At 36.2% G+C, this 22291-nt stretch overlaps 1 protein-coding gene across 1 annotated transcript; it reads right to left on the bottom strand.

Annotated features, from left to right (window-relative positions):
* Positions 1-753: 753 nt before the first annotated feature.
* Positions 754-5908, bottom strand: LOC143602769 (uncharacterized). Its single transcript, XM_077079772.1, has 2 exons — positions 5788-5908; positions 754-3217 (listed from the first exon to the last, which is right to left on the bottom strand). Exon 2 carries the CDS (start codon positions 3199-3201, stop codon positions 1378-1380), a length of 1824 nt encoding a protein of 607 aa, XP_076935887.1. The 5' UTR covers positions 3202-3217; positions 5788-5908; the 3' UTR covers positions 754-1377.
* Positions 5909-22291: the final 16383 nt, after the last annotated feature.

Here is a 22291-nt window from a genome sequence, read left to right as displayed (position 1 = left end):
GTCGTTTGTGTGAAAGAAAGACAGAGAAATTATATTTTTATTAAAAATAAGGTCAGGTTTGGTTGAGAATATAAAATAGTTTTAAGCAACTACATTACTAAGCTCAAGAGCCACGAGCACTCGCGCCACCTTTGTACCGGTGTTCCACACCCCTTCTTTCTATCATAACACGTACCCTTAAGTTGTTTAACCAAATATCATGGAATACAAATATTCTTTTCTTTCATTTTAAATATATATATAAAAAATTAAAACATACATACATACACACACTATGTTATCAAAATCATTCTTTGAAATTTCATAGGTTTTGATGGTAAATTGTGTAACATCCTCGTAACAAAATATTGTCTAGACACAAATCTAAAATTATTTCGACCGAGCATCACAATCAGTGTTAGCATTTCTTGGTTCACATACGTCATGGAAGTTGCCAAAAGTGTTACAAATTGTGGCAAGTTATCACATCAACTTTTTTGTTTTTCATGCTTCCATTAGTTCTACTTCATACTAGAGTTACACAAACCAGGTATTTTCAGGAACCGGAACCGGAACCGAAACCGGGTAGGAACCAGGTATGATCAACAAAAGTCAAAACCGGATCAGATAGAAACAGGTTCCCGGTATAGTCGGATATTTGACAGGGTTTTGTCCGTTTTTTTTTCTGGTTTCAAATAGGGTTGGGTCGGGTTTTGACCGGGTATTGGTGGAACCTGTTCCACCGGGTCAGGGTCGGTTCCGGGTACAGTTCCAGGAAGAAACCCAAAGCCCAGTCTGTACCCGGGGGTAGGGTAGGGTCGAGTCCGGTTCCGGCTAGGAATCGGCGGGTCTTGTGGGGTGCGGAACCAGTTTTTTTTGTGCACCTCTACTTCATCCAAGATCAATTTTATGTAATGAAACTTATATAACAGAAAGTTAGAAACTGTAAAGGAGAAAGAAGAGCAGCCTGTTACGGGTTTTCAGAGCCTAAATATCTACATCTGTACAACCCTTGATGCATTACTGCATCATTTAATGTGTATTTCGGCTACCAAGAAAGGACGATTATCGTTTTCACTACCATAATCAGCAAGCAAAGCAAATCAAAAACAAGAAACAAAGGCATAAGGCAAGATTTTAGAAAACACAAAGCATTAGATCCCAACAACATATTTTTAAAAGTTCTGTTTTTTATTGTTTTTTTTTTCATCCCCTATCATCTTATTGTTTGTTCATGTTTTCCTTCACCACTAAAGAGAAGGAGAAGAAACAAACTGTCTGGGGAAACTGAACAACTCTTTCTCCTCAATAGGAGAAGCCCAATCCCGGGACCCACCTGCAGACGCTTCAGAGCCCACCGCACCTACCCTATCCGAATGCAAACCAATCGAAAGTCCATTATTCCCCTTCGATAGACCGCCTGTTGGCTCTCGTGGCGCCCTTACCCCCAGCCCACCCTGGACCCATCCACAACCCGATGGGCCTTGATGGGCTGTTAGATGGAAGAGGAAGCCGGTCTAAACTCCAGTCTATGTTTGTGTAATCGAACTGCAATGACTCACACGCGTTCCAGTCTACTGGAGATGATGGGCCCGACGACCCGTTTGAGCCCAGTCCGGAAAAAAGCCCGAGAGAAGAAGCGGCTGCTAGGGTTGGAGTAGTGGTGGTGGTCCCCACTGTCCTGTTCCACATGCCACTGCTGTTGTAATGGCTCATGGAACCCGTTTGAGCAGTTTGACCATAATGGTCAGACGAGCCACTGCTTGATGCATACTGATGCTGTTGTTGCTGATAATGGAGTTGGTCAAAGAGTTGGGTATTATTAACCGAGCCCCCGAAGCCTGAACTGGTAAAGCTTCTTGTAGTGGTGGGCCCATGTGAAAAACCGTTTGAATTCACATTCAAATTCATATTCACTACCGGATCAACAATATTCGGTTGCCAATCAGATGCTGACGGGGTTACACTTACGGGTGTGTTTTTCGATTTGGGTCGCTGCATCATAATAACCGGTTCCCGTACCGACCCTAACTGAATATTCTTTAACTCGGTTGCAATATTTGCATATTGGGGCTCGGTTTTAGCTGTTGCTGATGCGGCTTGTAATGGAGAAGCTAAAGAATATGAAACAGAAGGGTTTAAATTGGGCCCACTTACGGTCACAGGCCACCGCTTCTCTACAGATGGAGTACCAACATGTTGCTTTTCGGTCCAATCAGAATTCGGTGGAATCTTTTTTAGCAACTGTAAGCTTTTGATCTCGGGGTCTGTTGATGGTGGTCCCGCTGTAGCAACCGATTTTGTGTAGTTATAATTTAAATCTTTTTCATCGGGCTTCTGGTGTATAGGTATAGCTTTTGAAATCGTTCTGGAGGTCGATGAAACCTTAGTTTCCTCAAGCTTTGCCGCCACAGTGGCAGTAGGCGGTTGCTCCTGTTTCTGAACTTTTAGGGTTTCAGCTGCCTGATCAAGATCACCTTCACAAGCAACAATAGCGCGTTCCACCTCTTGTTTTGAACATTTAAACTTTATTTCCATTTCAGCGATTTGAGCAAGTTCTTCTGATATGTCAATTTTTAAATTACCGCCACCGTCAATGTTATTATTCTCCTGCTGGTTGTTTGAATCTTCACCGCCTTCAAATAACCATGCAACTGATTGTTCGACTTTACCTTCGTTTAAAATAAGGGCCATTGTTGCACGTTCTGAGGAGAATCCCATTGCCACAAGCTGTTGAGCAAGTGATTCTAACTTTCTTGACATTAAATAACCGCTGCATCTTTCATGAAGTTCTTGAGCCCGTCTTTCCTTTTGGCGTTGATGTTTTTTCTCATTTTTTTGACGAATTTTTTCGCGCTTATCATTATCGACCCCAGGAATTGTGTCGTGGCGGTTGGATGTTTGAGATACTTTGTCCTTGTGATCTTCAGATTCACCAGACCAGCTCCCATTGTTGGATATTGAATCATATTCAACTCCCACAACAGAGATGTTCCTGTTATGGTCCTCTGTATCATCAATATTACGAGAATGGCCGTTTATGTGAATAGGTGGAACAGTAGACACGGGTGTCGTGTCGAGTGTATGAAAGGTTCCTAAAAGTGAATTGTAACCACTACCAGGGGTGCCTGCGTTAGCATTGGATGTGAGTTTGGTTGACTTTTGTGGGTCCTTGACAGCAGCCCGTTTGTCCTTTGACTTTGACTTGGATGCAGGAGACATTGTAAGTTCCAGATTTCTATAATATCAAGAAACTTTGTTGTCAGTTAAACATAAAAAACAAACATTTAATAAACTCAAAATACACGAAATGATTAACTTGTTTAGATTAGTGTAGATGATGTAATAGTAGAAACCCAGACCCATAAGGAAAGACAAAAACCAAAAAGACTCGCTAAGGCATATCATGCAGCATAATAATGTATAAGCTATGAATAAAATGTGAACTTTCTTGTATTTCAGTCGTATTAAACTGTCTGAATAGGCAGGTGATGTTTATGGTTATACCGTTCTTTAATGATAATTTCCATCATTGTACAAAGTTGAAACTTTTAAATTAATATCTCTTTGACCATACTGGTTACTCAAAACATGCATATATGCTAGGATCACATGATTTCTGACCATGCATATTATCTGGCCAACAGTTGTACTACGTATGTAAGATATTCATGTGTTATAACAGAATGAAAAAATCTGCAGTGAAACACAGGCGTTACACGTAAACTCGTTTGATGAGTAGGCAGAACAAAAACAGGAATTGGTAATCTGGTACAGGCAGTTTTCAGCCAAAGAGAGCGCTAGTTTGAAAAACGACTAACAATTACATATATATCTTACTTTGATAGACAGATACACAACTGAGAAAATGCAAAAATAGGGACCTAGATTCCTGGTATAATAACAGAATGAAGCTTGGTTGAGCAAGATTTAGAGGATCTGTGTTCAAGTCATCTTACATATGATAGCTTTGTGAAGGTTGTTAAATCCCAAAAAGTTAAGTAAATAAAATAAAGGCATTGTGTATTCAAACACCCTTTTGCTAGTCGGACACCCTTTTTATACACAATTGGTCTTTTACACACACCCTCTCTAAAATCCTTGTGGGTATCTAAATAGCAGTTCCCAAAGCAGGTCAGTAGCGCTATAACACTTAAAGTTACAATGGTATTAAATACTAATCGAAAGAACAAAATGACAAGTAATCGGATTAATGCTCATAGAAAAAAGAGGTCATACTAATACACGCAAGAAGCACAACTTTCATGATCCAAAGATAGAACAATAATAAAACTACTAACAACTCAATTCATCATTTTCTAAATGACACACATTTTGAAAGCTAGTAACAACTAACAATATAAAATTGTCATGTCCAACAATTACATAAATGTATTATGAATTGATAGCATATCCGATAAGATAAGGGAAGGGAGATTGAGAGAGTTTGAAACTGTGAAAAGAAGACAGGCGATGCCTCCTTCATTAGACAATATTATTATAGAAGGAAGCAGGGGTAGAGGCAGCCCTAAATTGACTTGAGATGAGAGGATTAGGCATGATTTGATAGACTTGCACCTCTCTGAGGATATGGTTAACAATAAGACTTCTTGGAAACGTAGTATTAAGGTAAAGGACTTTTAGAAGGGAAGATATAGGTTTGGTAGAAATATGCTTTATGATCATAACCTTACTTGGTATTTTCTTAATTTTAGTATCAATATTATTATTTATTACTATTATTATTTTATACGTTTATTTCTATTTAAATTCTTTTGTTAGTATTAGATACTACATTATGATAGTATACTATTTAATAAATGTTTTTTATTATTTTGTTGTTTTCTGGAGCTGGGGGTCTCGCTGGAAGCAGCCTCTCTATCCCTAGGGATAGAGGTAAGGTTTGCCTACGTCCCACCCTCCCAGAACCTATTGATAGCTTTGGCTATTGGTGGCATTTACTAGGTATGGTGGTGGTTGTTATTATGAATGGATAAACAAATACATTTATATACACAACTGAGGAACCTTTTCAAATTGCATAAAAGGGGATCTAGACTCCTGGTTTAATATCAGGCTGAAACTTTGCTGAGCAAGATAAGTGTTCACGTCATCTTACATATGACGTTAAATTAGGTTTGTGAAGGTTGTTGGAGCCCAGAAAGTTGAAAATAAAGCAACATTAATTGGAATAAAGCAGGTCAGAAGCCCTAACAAGTTACAATGGTACTGAATACTAATCAAAGGAACAAAACGATAAGTAATGGAATTAATGCTCAGGCAACAACAAACATTCCAAAGATGGAACAATAGCAATTGCAAACCCTAAAACTTAATGGCATCCAGGCACGTGTCAGGATATTGACATGGAAAACTTAGTAGCGATAATTTTCTGAATGTTGAATAATAACTAGTTAAAAAGATTCCAACATTTTCTTTCTAAATGAGAAGGGTACTGACTACTAAAACGACAAGTAATCATATTAATGCTCATAGAGATGGAACTAATAATGAAAGTATCAATTACAAACCACACATAGTAGATATAATTTAAAAGCATGTTGAAAACGAGACACATTATCACAACAGCAGTTTAATGAATTTGATTAATAATAATAAGTAATATGACGGTTAGGTTTCTCCTGCAAATTTTAACATCTTATCTTTTAGGTTAAACAGAAATTGAAATCGAATGTGAATATTATAGCAGCAAACAATTGAGCGACGAAACACACACACGTAATTAATATCTTCCAAATGTTGATATAGGATTGAAAAATGGGGAAATGAATGGATTGACTTACTAACTAGCGGTAGGGTTCAATGATCTGATCTGATCTGATGAATTGGTATTGTTAGGGTTTTTAATTGATTGAATCCAATGGAATTGAATCGATTAGGTTTTGTTTTGAAGCTTCGAACGTAGTTTCTGTTTTCCTTCTCTCTCTCTCTCTCTCTCTCTCTCGTCGGAACCACAACTTTCTACTTCCTACCGGATTTGGATTATCACCCCCACACCTGGATCCATACCCGGATTCACTTTACTTAGGGCTCTTTGTTTACATCCGAATGAAACCATTTAGATCTGATTCATTCGGACTTTACACTGTTTGGTTCCAAACAGAAAAATACCTGAATGATTAAAATTATGTCAAAATCATTCAGACTTATTGTTGTTGCTGAATAGGACAGAGGTTCATTCAGATCTGACTCATCCATATCTGAATGAACCAAACAGCCCCTATGCGAATTAGAGCATTCACGCCCTCTCTGTTTTTTCGTAAATTCAAAATTAAATTAAAATTATTATATTTTATCTTATTTTTAGTTAGATTTTGAATCAAATACAAATGAAATTAACGTGAGAATCAAATAGAGTAATTATATATATACAAGTTGAGTAATTATGTAATTACTCTATGATAATTACTCTATAATGTAATTACATAATTACTTTACTTGTATATATAATTACTCTACTTGATTCTCATGTTTAGCACATTAATTTCATTTGTACGTTAATTTTCCCCTTTTTAGTTAAATAGTATAATTTTATATCTTTGTTATCATCTTCTCTCTCTCATTCAACTACAATCACTTTCAAAATATAACAGGTACGCGAAACACGTTCAAGGTTAAAAAGTCAAACACGTCCAAGCCAAATTCTCAACCTTAAAACGGTCAAGATTAAACCTTAAAACGTTCAAGCTTAAAACCTAAAACGTTCAAGCTTAAATCATGATACATTCAAAACCCATCACTCAAAGCTCAAAACTAAAAATTGATCGATTGAAGCTTCAAATTGATGACTAGTTTGATCAATTTCAAGGTTTATTGATCAATTGGCTTCAATTTCAATGTCAATTCCTATCAAAAGCTAAAAAAACCTATGGAACTAGGGAAACGACATTCATGTTTTTCAGGCGAGTTGTCGAACCCTCGTTGTCGACTCCGGTGATGGTAAAGGAGGTATGTTGATGCCAGCGAGTGGTGGATTGGTGGTGATGGAGATGGCTTGAGGGAGAGCAACGAGAAAGATGAGTGTATTTGTGATTTAGGGTTTCTGAAATCAACCCTCTATTTGCTTACGTACGTAATGTACGATAAATGATTAACGTACATCCATACTATAAATAAAGAATGAGTAAATGATCTCTTAAATTTTAAGAGGTACAATCACTATTGCATAAAATACAATCACTAATGCATAAAATATTGAAATTTTGAGGGCAGTATAGTATTTTTGACATCATGTACGGTTAAGAATATTTACTTTATAAAATAGTTATAAAAATGATTATTCAACTTCAATACTATTTTATAAATTTGTTAAGTAGTTACACATAAACTCACTATCTTTATCCATTTAATTGACAAATTCATTTAATTTTTTTATTTCTTCAATATTTTATAATATTGTGTTTAAAAAAAAAACGAACTTATCATTGCAATATGCTTATTTTTTTTTTTTGATGTTTCAATATAAAAATTGTTTTATTTTGAGGTATTATTTATAATATACAAGTTAATTAAGCGTAAGTGTACAATTCAAATATGCAATTATGAACCTAAAATATAATTATCAATTTAACCATTTAACTATACTTAACTTTTGTAATTTTTATTAATAAATACACTTCCATCCCCTTAAGTTTACCCATATAATCATCTATAATTTTTTTTCTTTGTTTTTCATATATATCTTTGAATATAATACGTTTTAATATATTTCAAACATGCAATCACGACGTGTTAATTTTTGTAGACGTTCCAATGTAAGAATATTGGTGTGCATGTTATAGCCAAAATGATTTCGTGCCATTTAAAAAAATATCAAATTTGGTTCAAATCAAAATGCCATCAAAATGAGTTTTGATCATTTTCTTTAAAATACTTTTATTGTTTCGGGTCAACAATTGAGGGCTTTTACAGGTCAAAACGCCTTCGAGTTATAATTGGATGTAAGCCAAATGAGTTTAGGTCATTATAAAAAAAAGTATAAAAGCTTGTTTATGCCAAAATAGTCAATAAGTAGAATGAGTTTGAGTCATTTAAGAAAAAAAAAAGAAGTTGTCACTTTTGGTACTAGTTAAAACATGTTATGAGTATAATGAGTTCGAGTCATCTTAAAAAAATGGTTTTGGTTTGCGTCAAAATAATTATATGCAAAATGAAGCCATGTCAGTTAAAAAAATTTATCAATTTTGGCTCTGGGTGGACATTTTTGTTGGTCGTTTATGAAGGTTTCAAAAGACTCCCAAATAACCGTGACTAATATAGTAGATTTGCTTCAAGTCAAAATGCCAAGCAAAATGAGTTTTGATCATTTTTTTAATATATTAATTTTTTTGGGTTAAGGATTGAGAACTTTGATATGTTAAAATGCGTTCGAGCTATAATGGGATGTAAGCCAAATGGGTTTAGTTCATTATAAAAAAATAAAGTTTTGTTCAGATCAAGATGGGTAATATGTAAAATGAGTTTGGGACATTCAAAATAAACTATCAACTTTAATTACGGTTAAAGCATGCTATAAGCATAATGAGTTCGATTCATCTTTAAATAATATAGGTTTTGGTTTGCGGCATAATAATTATACGCAAAACGAATTTGGGTCATTTAAATAAAATATCAATTTTGCTTATGGGTGAACATTAAATCTTTGGTCGTGCATGAAAGTTTCAGAAGACTTCCATGGCTATCATAATAGATTTAGTTCAGGTCAAAATGCTTAGCAAAATGAGTTTGGATCATATAAAACTTCGTTTTTATGATTCGTATAGTAATTGTAACGTACAAAAACAACATTCATTTTTTGAAAAAACTGTATTGTGCCATATGTTTAAAAGTCTGTAACTACTAAAAATTTATTTAAACATATTGTCAATGGCAAAGTGAATTTGATTTATTAAAATAAGTTCAGTGTGACATGCAGCGGAAAAGTTTTCAAGTGCAAGTCCCAAGCCTGGAAAAAAAATCCAAATAAAATTCTTAGATCAAACAAATAAGTTCCTACAATAAATGGAAAAAATCTATTTTTATTTTAATAATAAGTCTTCAGCTAGAAATTCCTTTAAAAGTTTCGGGTAGCCTCGAGCACGTCCAAGCGGTGATCCATGCCTTGTCAACCTGAAATAAATCTAACATACACGCAAAGTCAGCTTGAGCTGAGTGAGTTCATGTTGTTTTATTAATAAAATTTATTAAAAAGGCGAGTAAAGAAATTGACATACGACTTTCATAAAAATAAGATAATATACATTTTTCCTCAGTCAAGCACGTAACACAGGCCTCCTCACCTCAAGTCCATATTACAAAGTCAAGGACTCGAGTAATACATCCTCTTGCCCAAAGGACAGTTAAACTATCTCGGGACTCGACACCTTAACCCACCAAAAAGGGGAATTAAGGAATTTGAAATCCTCCATTTAACCCGGTCATGGCTTAACAAAACATTAACATCGGTGGCCACACACATATACAAATTAGTCAAACATCAAGTAAATTAAATTTTCAAACATAGACCATAAAAACACACACACACACACACACACACACACACACACATAAGTAAATATAAAATATGCAAGTATGGTAAAATTCTACGCAATATCATGTAAACAGCTTAAAGGGGTAATAATGAAATAAAGTGTGCAAGCTAGCCCAAAACATTAAAACATTTAAATAGGGCATCATGAAACTCACCTGCGTGCTAACCAAGTCTATCGACAAGAAATTTGATTGTCAAGCAACACATGATAATCAAGACCTTAGAAGCTGATAGAATTAAAAACCCTTATTTAAACCTTCACAAGGTTTTGAATTTGCGCAACCGACGCATCCGTTTGCGTGCTAATAACCTTTGAGTATAAACCGATCTGAACCTATACATACACCATCCCAAAGTGTCGATGCGAACAAAAACTGAAATGGTCATAACTTGACCATACAAACACTGATTCATGCGATCCACATATCCACGAGCTCTTCTCGACATGCTGGACGTTAGAAAATAATTGCCAGATTCCAAAAACAGTCTCCCAGTTCATTCAGTTTTGCACTTTAACAGTCTAATAGCTCGAAACCACATTATACGACCTCCGTTTGGGGCGAATAATGTCTCACCGAGTCCCATCAGATCCACCAGTTCCCATCGTTGGAATCTACTACCACCGTCGCCAGAAAACCAAACAGTCTCCCGAAAAACTAACCGTCAGCCGGAATGCGTACCCTTTCTTGTTCTGCTCATAACTTGGTCATACGAACTCAGAATCAAACAAATAATATATCCACGCGACCGCGTCGCCGAGCACTGACACCTGAACTATCTCCGTCGTCGGTGACGAAAAAATTTGCCGGATTTCTTGCCTCATTCGCCGAAATATTGTTTTGATCGAACCCTTCCTCATCCAAGCATCCCCAATCCTCCAAACCACCAACTAAAACCAAAAAATTGATGAAATAACTGACTTGCACCACCTTTGTCGTTCATCATCTTTCTCCTGCCCTCCTTCTTTTGCCGTCAAGCATTCACAAATGAATAATCTTCGGTTTCTTTTCTTTTGTGTTTACTTCACCAAGTTTTAACCTTGTCCCTCTAGTTCTCATACGGACTCCTTGCTACCAAAGTTTCATTAATAATCTTCCTTGTAATTACAACTGGGTCCCTCAATTCAATTAAAACATATGCATTGCATTTAAAATTCCGTCATATTTAATAATATCTCCTTTAACCATTCAAAACACGTAGACAGTAATGTTCGAGGTCTTACTTGTGCTTCCATATCCCATGAATTTACAGACGTTACAAGTCTACCCCTCTTATATTAGGATTTGTCCCTGAATCATACTGCACTGAAAATGAATAAAGGGGCATATTCAACAATTATATATATATATATATATTAGAAAGCAACCTTCATTTATCTCACGAAATTTAATGTTCATGAACATTTTCAAGTTATATTTTACGCATGTTGATGTGCTGCGTTTGTAGTTGTAAAATATAAAGGATGGAATTCAGCTTTCGCATAAGATCGTGTTTTAAATTTATAAAAGTGATTTCTACTAAGACTAAACACACACAAAATAGGCAAGTGTACCTATCGTATATGTAGAATAGTATTGGTAAGAACCAAGTATCGATCCGTGGACATAAATCTTTCTATTAATAAATCTTTCTTTTAACTCAATCGGTAAAATAATCATTTTGAGGTTGATTTTTAAACTTTAATAGAATAACTTATATATAATATTTAGGTGAACAAGAAGAGAAATTCTAAATGAGTAAATCAACTATATGAAGGTTACCATATAAGATCAAGAATCCACTCCATTCTTCCTTGATGATTTATAAAGATGCACGTGATAAACTTGCTTTAATAATGTATGATAGAATAGCCCCTCATTTTTAAATGAACATATGATATGACGTAAAAAAAAGTAGCATGCATATTTTCACGTTAACCCATGCTTAATTTCATGTCTATCACGAGAATGTCAATTTAAGTAGGCAAGTAGTTTAGTAAAGTAGAGATATTACGATTGACTTCGATTTCTCAAATAATAATTCTAACAACTTTGGGTGGTTATAGGTTATCAGACAACCTTCCCTTGGTTGATTTAATTAGTTTATAATTACACATTCCTTTAACATATGATTTCTTTAACTAGCATGATAACCTAAGCAATCGTGTTAACAATGTTATTTCAGAATTATCAAAACTAGAGAAATAGATCATAGCTTATATCTCATCATATCTAAGTACAATATAAGGATCGATGTTTTTATCTTTAATAAGTTATCAATATATACTTTTTACCATTTCTAATTTCCAAGAACATGAGTTAACAATGTTATTTCAGAATTATCAAAACTAGAGAAATAGATCATAGCTTATATCTCATCATATCTAAGTACAATATAAGGATCGATGTTTTTATCTTTAATAAGTTATCAATATATACTTTTTACCATTTCTAATTTCCAAGAACATGAGTTAATCATGAATGATTGTTAATCATCAACCTTGATTTGTTGATTTAAAGTGATAAAACATTTTTGATGTGTGGGTAAAGGAATGTGTATTAACTGTTTAATTTCGTGTATGTTAAATGTTTTTAAGTATCGAACACGAGTACTTTGAGTGGTTTTATATTTACAGGTGATCAGAGATTAAAGGAACTAATTTGGAGCACTTAAGATGGCAAGGAATTTAGTTATGGTAAAAAAGGAAACAATCGGGGAAGTTTGGGAGTGATTCATGGGCACCTCAAGTAAACGGGCATATCCGGGGCTAGAAAATGAGTTACGAAACCTATAATTTATGAATTTTGGGTTTCTCGACGAGAAGAATATGAAAAGGGCATAATGGGATCCGTAAGGCAACGACTAAGGCGTAGGCTACGATTGCCTGGCCGTAGGCTACGGCCAGGTCTGACGGGAATTGCTTTTTGGGCTTGTTTTCTTCCATATTTAAGTTGAAGTAAATCCTAAATCGATTATTATTCATACTATAGCCACCAAGGACGATTTTGGGGCCATATATGAAGCTATTCAAGATCTAGATGCAAGGCTAAACCACTTGGGACCACTTCAGATGTAGGGCTTTGTGTAATTGACTATGATCATATTGTTTATGCTTAATTGATTATGATCTTGATTGAATTTTGTTATTTAATCTTGTTTACTTATCCATTTGATTGTTTAAACAGTTTGTGTTCTTGATTATTGAATTTTGCATCATTTAACTGGTTGGGTTCATCAACCTTTAGGACTAGATTGAACTAATAACCACTAGTCATTGCAACCTAATTGATTTTCATAAAATAAAATTGGTAATTTGGTAGATCGGGTTCAATTGTATCAACAATTCGGTTAGGGTATCGTTTGTCATCACAACCCAACTATTAGGTCTAGTAATTATTGTGCAATCAATTTATCGAATCTGTGATTAGTTGGTCATCGCATTACCTGAATCTGAAGTGATTCACTTTTCTCATAATTGCTTAAAATCTACTTAAAGTAATCGTGTTTGATTAAATCATATTTTATAAACCGTGTTTGCCCACCTTAATATAATAATTAATAATTATGAACTTTACTTGCACTTTCCACTGATTCCCTATGAAGACGACCTTACTTACCCGTACTAGTTATAGGTATTCAAGCTTTATAAACAATTGTTTTTTATTAGAGCACGACATCTGCATCAAAATGGCGCCTTTGACGGGGAATCAATGCGCAAAATGCTAGTTTTGTTTTTGTTTACTTTGAGTGTTTAGATTTTATTTTTGTCATTTTTACGCTCGGTATTTGTGTGTCTTATGTATGTAGGTAACTCAGGATGACGTGGAGTTGGGTCTATGACACAAATGAAGGATATAAGGCCGTGGAAGACGATGACTCGTACCATACAAATTCATATCATGGCCCACCTTCAGCAAACTCCCAAAGCTATTACGAGCCAAATAATTATAATCAAAGGAACATCAACCAGCAAGGTCGCAACATGCAATACTATAATTATTCACTGCCTACACCTGATGATCATGGTTATTATGGGTCAGGTAATGAGTATTAGCGATGGGCCCGAGACACCAACGTTTGTAAGTTATCAAGAGGAGTAGGACTACTACTACCATGCACACCTTCAACCAATATACGAGGAAGTCCCTCAATATTATAATCATGGTAGTACATATCAGAGAAATTATCAACAAGATCAAGAAGATTCCTCGGGTAACAAAGAAGAGTCTTTGAAAGACGTTATGGATTTTCTGAAGGAGATGAAGAGAGGCCAAGAAGCTCATAATCAAGCATTAAATCAGAGGTTAGAACTCCAGGAAACGTTTAATTCTGCTCAAGATAAACTGGTGAGTCAATTATTAGAAGAGTTGGCTCAAATTGAACGAGAACAAGAAAAGTTGGTTAGTGGTGCTATGATGAGCGATGAAGTGATAGATGAGCTTCAGGGGCTTTCAGAGCACGAAGTTGAGGAAGAGGTTATGGAGATTAATACCACACCAACTCTGTCAATCATTGAAGAGTAAAAAAGTGCAATGGTTGTGATTGAAGATGAAGATATAGAGGGAGAGAGTTCAAATTTTTAGCTCATGAAGTTGAAAGTTTAGACATGGTTGAAGACATAACAACCTTTAAAAGACCGATGATTAAAGTAAACTATGTGATTCCTGATTCTACTCCCATACAATTCACACTGATAAATGAAGGTGGGGGAATAGTGCAAGTTCAAGAAAAAGAAAGATGAGTCTAGAAGACCTTGAGCAAAATTTGATGAAATGGCCTTGTATTCGGTCTACAGGAGTATTAACCTTGAGAAATAAGGTGTGGGTCCAACATGTCACTTATCGAGCTTACACGGGAAACTCAGTGGGAAAATGTTCAGTTCGCCCCCGATCAACATTTGATGCTTCAAAGATAAGAAAAAGTGTGTGGGCTCGACGTGTTCACTACCGAGCATATGCTGGAAATTCCGAAGGTAAATATGCATTTACACTGGCCCCTTTTGGTTTATCTGCCATGTTGAACATGAAGAAGGAAGTAGAACCGAGGTTTGTCAACTACCGAGCTTTTATAAGAAACTCAGCAGGTAAATGTTCCATGCGACCACCATAACCGCCCAATCAGGTAACGGTCCGGCTGAAAATCTTAACAAAAACTTAGCGCTGATCGGGAGGTAACCTGGATTTTATTTTCAATTTGTATTTTATTTTATTTTTTATAGTTTGTTTAACCGTACTATTTCAAGCGTACCACTATAGCAAAAGTCAAGTGTGGGGATGCCACACATGGAAAAGTTGGAGTTTGCAATGTTTCAGTAAAGAATTATCTTGACATGAGTTGCAGCAACCCAAGGTGAGTTCATATTTTGCTACGGTTGATTTAGGTACATGTATATTTTTGTTGTATTTGAACTTTTTGGGTGTAGTTCGCAATAAACTCTCACGAGACCTCACTTGTCCACCCAGGCTACTGGGGGTTTAAAAAGCTTGTTGCATATGCTAAATACAATCGTCATTCCTATGAAAGTGAGTTAGGTCTTTTAACATTTTTACTCATTTAACAAATTTTATTTTGAAATTTATTTAACTCGGCTTGGTAATTAAAATTAACAGTTTTGCAACCGGGTTAAAAGACCTATCCTAACAGTTGTGAGAAGCATGCTTCTGCACGTGTGAGAGTTTGCAGATTCTGTTTAGCAATTTGAGGAGCCGGGTTCGTTTAGAGAAAGCACGAGTATACTTGGATGGCTTACTTTCTTATCGTGTGATTTCATTTTCATAATTCTTTTTTTTATTAGTTTTATTCTTAAAAGTGTAATTGTAAAAATTGTTAGGACCATCACATCAGGCCCAGTTTTAAAATTTATAACAAGTCAATTTAGCCCTATCCTCATTAATGTTCCGTTAACTGCTAAATTTTTAACATTGAGGACAATGTTAACCTCAAGTGTGGGGACGGGAGAAAATTAAAAATTTTGCATTAGCGTAGCTTGATTGTGCACAAAAGCCGGAATTGTAACTTGTTAATTGTTATTATTAATGCCAAGTAGAGGTCTTTGGTCATGGCCAGTTTTTACGCTTCTCGAAAGTCTTCCCATGCAAATGTTTTCCAAAATGAAAACTTAAATTGGACCGTTTAGATGGGGATAATGAGTCATGGGGACTGGTACATATGTCTCATATCGGCAACCTAATTCCTTCGGTACGTGTGTGAGATTTTCCTTATATATGATACACATATAATATATAGTGTATACAAATGTCACATGAGTGCCATTATAGAGAGTAACCAGTATGCCCATGATATCTAGAACTTGGTTGTCTCATGCATTTTGAGATCTTAATACCACCACCTGTATGGAGAAATAGGACTGTAGAAAACCCACTCTATATTTGCCTTACATAAAAAAATAAAATAATACTCCCTACCCTACATTATCCCCTAGGAGCCAAGTTGTGTCTTTTACCTTTCAGTTGTTAAACCCACATTACAAGCCGTGTTAGCTTTGGCCTTTTATTTTAACCATGTGGATGAAACCCGTTATGTTAAGAGCTGTATATAAGTTAGTTGTTGAGCATAGTACACAATCTATGTATGTCTCAGGTCAGTTATTTGCTTATGTTGATGTTAGTGTTATCAGTATAAAAAAAAGACAAAGAAAAGCTAAAAAAAAGTCATTGTTTGAGTTAGTATCGTATGTAAATAATAGTGAGTGTGTTTGTTTATTTGTAGAATAAATTGGGTTTCATCCATCACAAGTCACTAGATAAATCCGCTTCCACACCCTAACCTAAGCCACAACAAAACCCATTGTTCTATTCTCTATGAAACCGGTGGGTAATGGGTGGAGATATGACTTGCTTGCAAGCTTATTAAATTGTGTTCATACTTAGCGCAGAGAGACAGTAGCACATTTTATGCTGGTCCAGATATTAAGCTGAGAGGATAGATGTTATATTATGAGGGGCATGAAAATGTGTGTCTTAAACGGAAACAAAGTACACTCGTTTGGGCTATTCCATAGTTTTAAAATGTATCATTAAATTGTTCGATGGGTTATCAACCATGACAGTGTTAGTTCTTAGGAATTGGGTATGACCTTATACCTCACTAGTACTAATATTGATAATTGATGAACCATCGATCGAGGTGTATGTGTTGCATGAGAGTTTTCTTGAGGGCAAACAAACGATAAGTGTGGGGATGTGATGTGTGGGTAAAAGAATGTGTATTAAGTGTTTGATTTCGTGTATGTAAGTGTTTTTATGTATCTTACACGTTGAGTGGTTTTATGTTTACGGGTTCTCGGACTTAGAGGAACTAACTTAGGGCACTTATGATGGCAAGGAATTGAGTTATGGGCAAAAAGGAAGCAATCGGGGAAGTTTGCAAGTGATTCGTGCGCACCTAAAGTAAAACGGGCATATCCTGTGCTAGAAAATGAGTTACAAAACTCAGAATATATGAATTTTGGGTTTATCAACAAGAAGAATATGAAAAAGGCATAATGGAGGCCGTAAGGCAGCAACTAAGGGCCGTAGCCTACGGCCCTGGCGTAGGCTACGTCCAGGTCTGAGGGGATTTGCTTTTTTGGGCTTGTTATCATCCATATTTAAATTGGAATAAACCCTAAATTGATTATTATGCATACTCTAGCCACCAAGGAAGATTTTGAGGCCATTCTCCACCATTACAACACCTTCCAATCATCATAATCATCCATGTTATCATCCTTGCAACAATCAATGAAGCTATTCAAGATCAAGATGCAAGGCTAAACCACTTGTGACCACTTCATGTGTAGGGTTATGTGTAATTGACTATGATCAGATTATTTATGCTTAATTGATTATGAACTTGATTGAGTTTTGTTATTTAATCTTGTTTACTTTAGCAGTTAATTGTTTAAACAGTTTGTGTTCTTGATTATTGAATTTTGCATCACTTATCTGGTTGGGTTCATCAACATTTAGGACTAGGTTCTTGTGCCATTGAACTAATAACCACTAGGCATTGCAACCTAATTGATTTTCATAATATAAAACTGGTAATTGGGTAGATCAGGTCCAGTTGTGTCAATAATTCAATTAAGGTATTGTTTGTCAACACAACCCAACTATTAGGTCTAGTAATTACTGCGCAATCAATTTATCTGAATCTGTGATTAGTTGGTCATCGCATTACCTGAACCTGAAGTGATTCACGCAGAAGAGGCTTTTTATAAGTCCATTATGAATTGTTTACAGTCTACTTAAAAGTAATCGTGTTTTATTAAATCATCTTTTTTAAACCGCTTGACATCGTTTGTCCACCTTAATATAAAAATTAATATTTATGAACTTTACTTGCACTTTCCACTGATTCCCTGTGGAGACGACCTTACTTACATGTACTAGTTATAGGTGTTTAAGCTTTATAAATACTTGTTTTTTATTAGAGCACGACATCTATATTAATTTTCATCAAAGGTTAATTGCAAAATAACCGTGTACTTTACTAAACTAAATCACATATTTAGTATAATCATCAAGTAAAACAAAGTTTCTTCATAGAAATTAGATGATAAATGGAGTTTAGCTCATAATGAGCATGGTTATGAACATAAAAATAGATGAAGATGTCAAAAACATGATTAAACTAGAACTATCTAACCAAATATGGATGCATTTTCCTTCTTCAATGATGATGGATGATAATGATGATGATTATGGATGATGTTGACCTCGAAGCCTTCAAACTCTCCACAAGATCTTCAATATGAGTGTAACGTGGGTGTTTTTATAAGTGAAACACGTATAGAGTTCTTCTTTAAGCACAACAATTGAATGCAACATGCTCCACTATTTATAGGTTGTCTGGGCACTCAGGCACAACCCCATATTTGGTGAGGCAGACCCCCGTGTCAAGCTGTCCACTCGCATTTAATGCTCTGTCAGATCATACATGCTGACTCACCACGGGGGCGTGCTTCCTGAGGCATGGCCCTGTGTTTTTGGGTGTCTGTTATATTTCTTTTGTCTTTTCCGAAAGGTGACCACGGCCCCATATTCTATTAAGCACGACCCCGTGTCCTGCTGTCCAGTATTTTGTCTTTTCTTGTAGATTTTTGTCTTTTCTTGCACAAGAAAGCATGAGGGAGTGCTCAATGAAGCATGAGGGTATGTTTTGCTGTTTCCTTAGGTCTTCTTTAAATTTTCTTTGGCTTTTTATTTGTTTCTTCGTTTGAGGCTTAGATTCACCTGAAAATACAATCTAAAATGATAAGTAGTTATTTGAACTATATTATACGATAGATGTGACATACACGATCAACACGGTGAAATTGCAAAGCTCGATCATAGTCTTTACGTCTTGCAAACAAAATCTTGTTCTCGAACAAAAGGTCATTGTTGGCCTCTGATAAATTAATGAGCCACATTGGGTCTATGACTCATACTAAGTTAGTCTTCAGCCCTTTGCCCAAAACATTGACCGCCTCGCCTATTTTGTTGTCATAGTACCACCAATTAAATGACAGATGAAGTTCTTGCAGAAAGGTCTTCACCGGTACTCTCTTTATAGTCTTTGGAGGTTTTACTTTAAGGACGAGCTTCCTCCAACCGGTACGAGGATCAATCTCATTCATGTATTTCCTGGTTGGCACCTGTGGTTTATAGAACCTAAACCCGTGGTTGACCTCAAAGAACAAATGTTGATGAAACCATCCTGCTAATTGATTTCCACCATGGTTAATGAATGGTCGATTGGCGAGCGTCCGCACGTCCAACCTCGGCATTGAGAGAACATTAGTAATATATTGAAAGTACTGAACGCCGTTCTCCCACTTAATAATACATACCCTTAACTCCGAATCATATAACCAAGAAATGATGTCCCCTTTAACGGTTTGCACAGATTTGAATGTAGTCTTCTGATTAGCTTTGGCACATGCACTAACATCCAGCTTGTGTTCTTGATCAACATGTCGATAGGCTTCAATGATCTTCGAAGTCAGGGATGAATTGTTGGGATTACCAAACCAACCCTGAGCATTAGAATCCAACGAGCTTAATCCCTTTGCCGACACTTTTTCTTTCTTCTTGGTTGTCTTCTCAAGATGATCTTCGGCATCTTTAACATGTTCTTATGTGAATGATGGAACACCAAGATCACATTTGACCGTGTATACAGATCAGGGTACTCCTCTGCCGTCACATCTTCGATCACGATCTCCTCATCCTCATAAATAAACGACGTATTCCCGTGTGGGATACTCTTATCAAGCAGGACCTCCTCGTCATTTATTACCACAACATCCTCCTCAGACTCCAACGCATCCAACTCTTCATCGTTCAACCCTAATATTAAAGACATCTGATCACGAGACAGGGCATGCTTAACAAATCCACCCTCCTCGATCTTATCAGCGTTGGCAGTACTCATCACCACACCCTTATCATAATCCATAAATAATATGGTGTTGGCTTTGATTGACTCGATAGGCTTGACATTAGTAGTATCTTGATAAACTACTATCTGTCAATCATTGTTGTCACCACCTCCACCACTAGTACCTGCAGCAGATGATCCGTGAGCTTGTTTAGTCTCACTACCACCTGCACCAGCAGCATCGGGATCCTTATCTTCATCGTCGTTCTTCAATTTCTTTAATGCATCGTCTTTGCAGGTCAATTGAAGAATAAGGTCCTCCTGTTCTTTGATTCTCTCCACCTGAGATGTAACAATCTCACACGGCTCTTTTGTCTCTTTCTGGCAGTAAGAGTTATAACTCATAGTCTTTGTTGATTCATCAACATCTGATCCTATTGTTGACAATCATCTGCCATTTGGTTCTCGTATAAGTGAATCAAGCTGACAAGCATATCCATCTACTGAGCGTGCGGTAAAACATGAAAGTTTGGCAGAACAGGCTGCACCGGAACTTGTGGAAGAGTAACTCTCATATATGATAAAGCCAAAGGTTGTGCCGGCATCATTGTAGCATTAGGTGAAGTTACCGTTGATGTCACAAGAGGTGTAGGAATAGGAGATAGTATCAATTGAGGAATTAAGCCAAACCTCGGATCGGATGATGTAGTCATCGTGAGAGTAATTGCCGGGGTGCTAACATTGAGCGACACCACTGGCCATTGTTACACAGACAACCTAGGCACGTGTGGACTTAACTCCACACCCGAACCATGCCTTTTCCTTGCCCTTGCGTTTACGTTGAGCAGCATATGAACTGGCTGCGTCAACGTTAGCTCGTCGGCTATCACCCCCATTTCCACTGTCTCCACCTTCATCATCACCATTATTACCATCGTTCCCACTCGGTCCCTCTTCATGTTCAGAATCCGAGTCATCATGGATCCAAAGATCATTAAAAGGACATACATAATCTGGATTCACCAAGTGACAAATTAAATGTTTGGTCCTTGGACGATCTTCAGGTGCTTGACTATTATATGTCTTTATTCTCTTCATTGTATCAGCCGTCATGTGTTCTAATTTCAACACATCATTTTGTAACGACGGATCAATCACCAGATCAGTAATCAAATCCTGATTAAATAACTGCACGAATCGTGGATACATGAGAAACTTGTTCCGACGATTCTTAACCAAACAATTCTCCTTTAGATTGCAAAAGATAAGCTCGGATAAATTGAAAGTTTGTTCAATATAAAAGCGAAGAAAGCGGATTGGAGCATTATCCGACATTCATCAAAATCACTATTTCGCCCCCAAGGCAATGAATTAAAACATGTAATAAGTACTTGTATGGAGCACATAAGTACGCCTTTATATACTAGGAACACTCAAGGTCTGCAATATAGAACAGTCTCTGAAATAATCCACGTACAGTGCCATATAAAATTCACATGGAAGGTCCATGTTATCAGCAAACCTCAGCACTCGACGTATCACACCGGGAGTGATTGTGATAGTCGTCTTGTTGATCTCAACAACAATGTGGTTCTCGGACTCCACATACCTTGCCGAGTCACTAAAAGGACGGATTACACTGAAATGTACGGGGACATCAGCAGTTTTAGCATGATAAATCCGGGATCGGCATAAAGATGTGATGATATCTCCAAAGATGTTCTAATCTGCAAAGTTCTCCTGCACGAATGCATAATTATTGTGCTTCTTATCGAACGGTAACATAGGAGCAACTTGAGCTTGTTGTTGAACAACTGATTGTGGATTGACAGCTGGTACATCTTGGATCATTTAGTCAGCCATTGCTGCAGTTATAAAAACCCGAGCATTAGTGACAAAGATCATAATATTTACCTAAATCAAAATTTCAATATATATTTAAACATATTGAATTATTGTTTTAAATTACAAGTAATATTCGTAAACACATTCGTTATGACGAGTGGTGTCATTAGTTATAACGAATGGCATGATTCGTTATCTTTTTATTACCGAAAGAGTGAATAACGAATGTATATGAACGAATGAGCCCATTTGTAACACCCCGCAACCGCAGCGGAAACGTAAACGGGATGCGACAGACACCTCTGATATCAACCACATTGTTTATAAAGAAAACTGAATGCATTAATATACTTCAAAATTACATTATCTCATCTTTCATTACCGTCTAGGTGATACACACATCATACAATACGATTCATAATTCTATCTGTTACAATGTATCCTAACATCCCGCACACAAATCTTACACACATCAAGCACTTAGCACGTAAGCAATCACTTCATCTAAATTGTACCTGAAAAGCATGTGAGAAAACGGGTCAACTACGAATAGTTGGTGAGTTTCACAATTTT

The sequence above is a fragment of the Bidens hawaiensis genome, unplaced genomic scaffold (assembly GCF_021521415.1).
Source record: "Bidens hawaiensis isolate Kalapana, Puna unplaced genomic scaffold, B.hawaiensis_p1.1 tig00059812_1, whole genome shotgun sequence".
In the NCBI taxonomy this organism is placed as follows: Eukaryota; Viridiplantae; Streptophyta; class Magnoliopsida; order Asterales; family Asteraceae; genus Bidens; species Bidens hawaiensis.
Note: the sequence above shows the minus strand (reverse complement) of the source record. Positions and strands in the feature narration are given on the sequence as shown.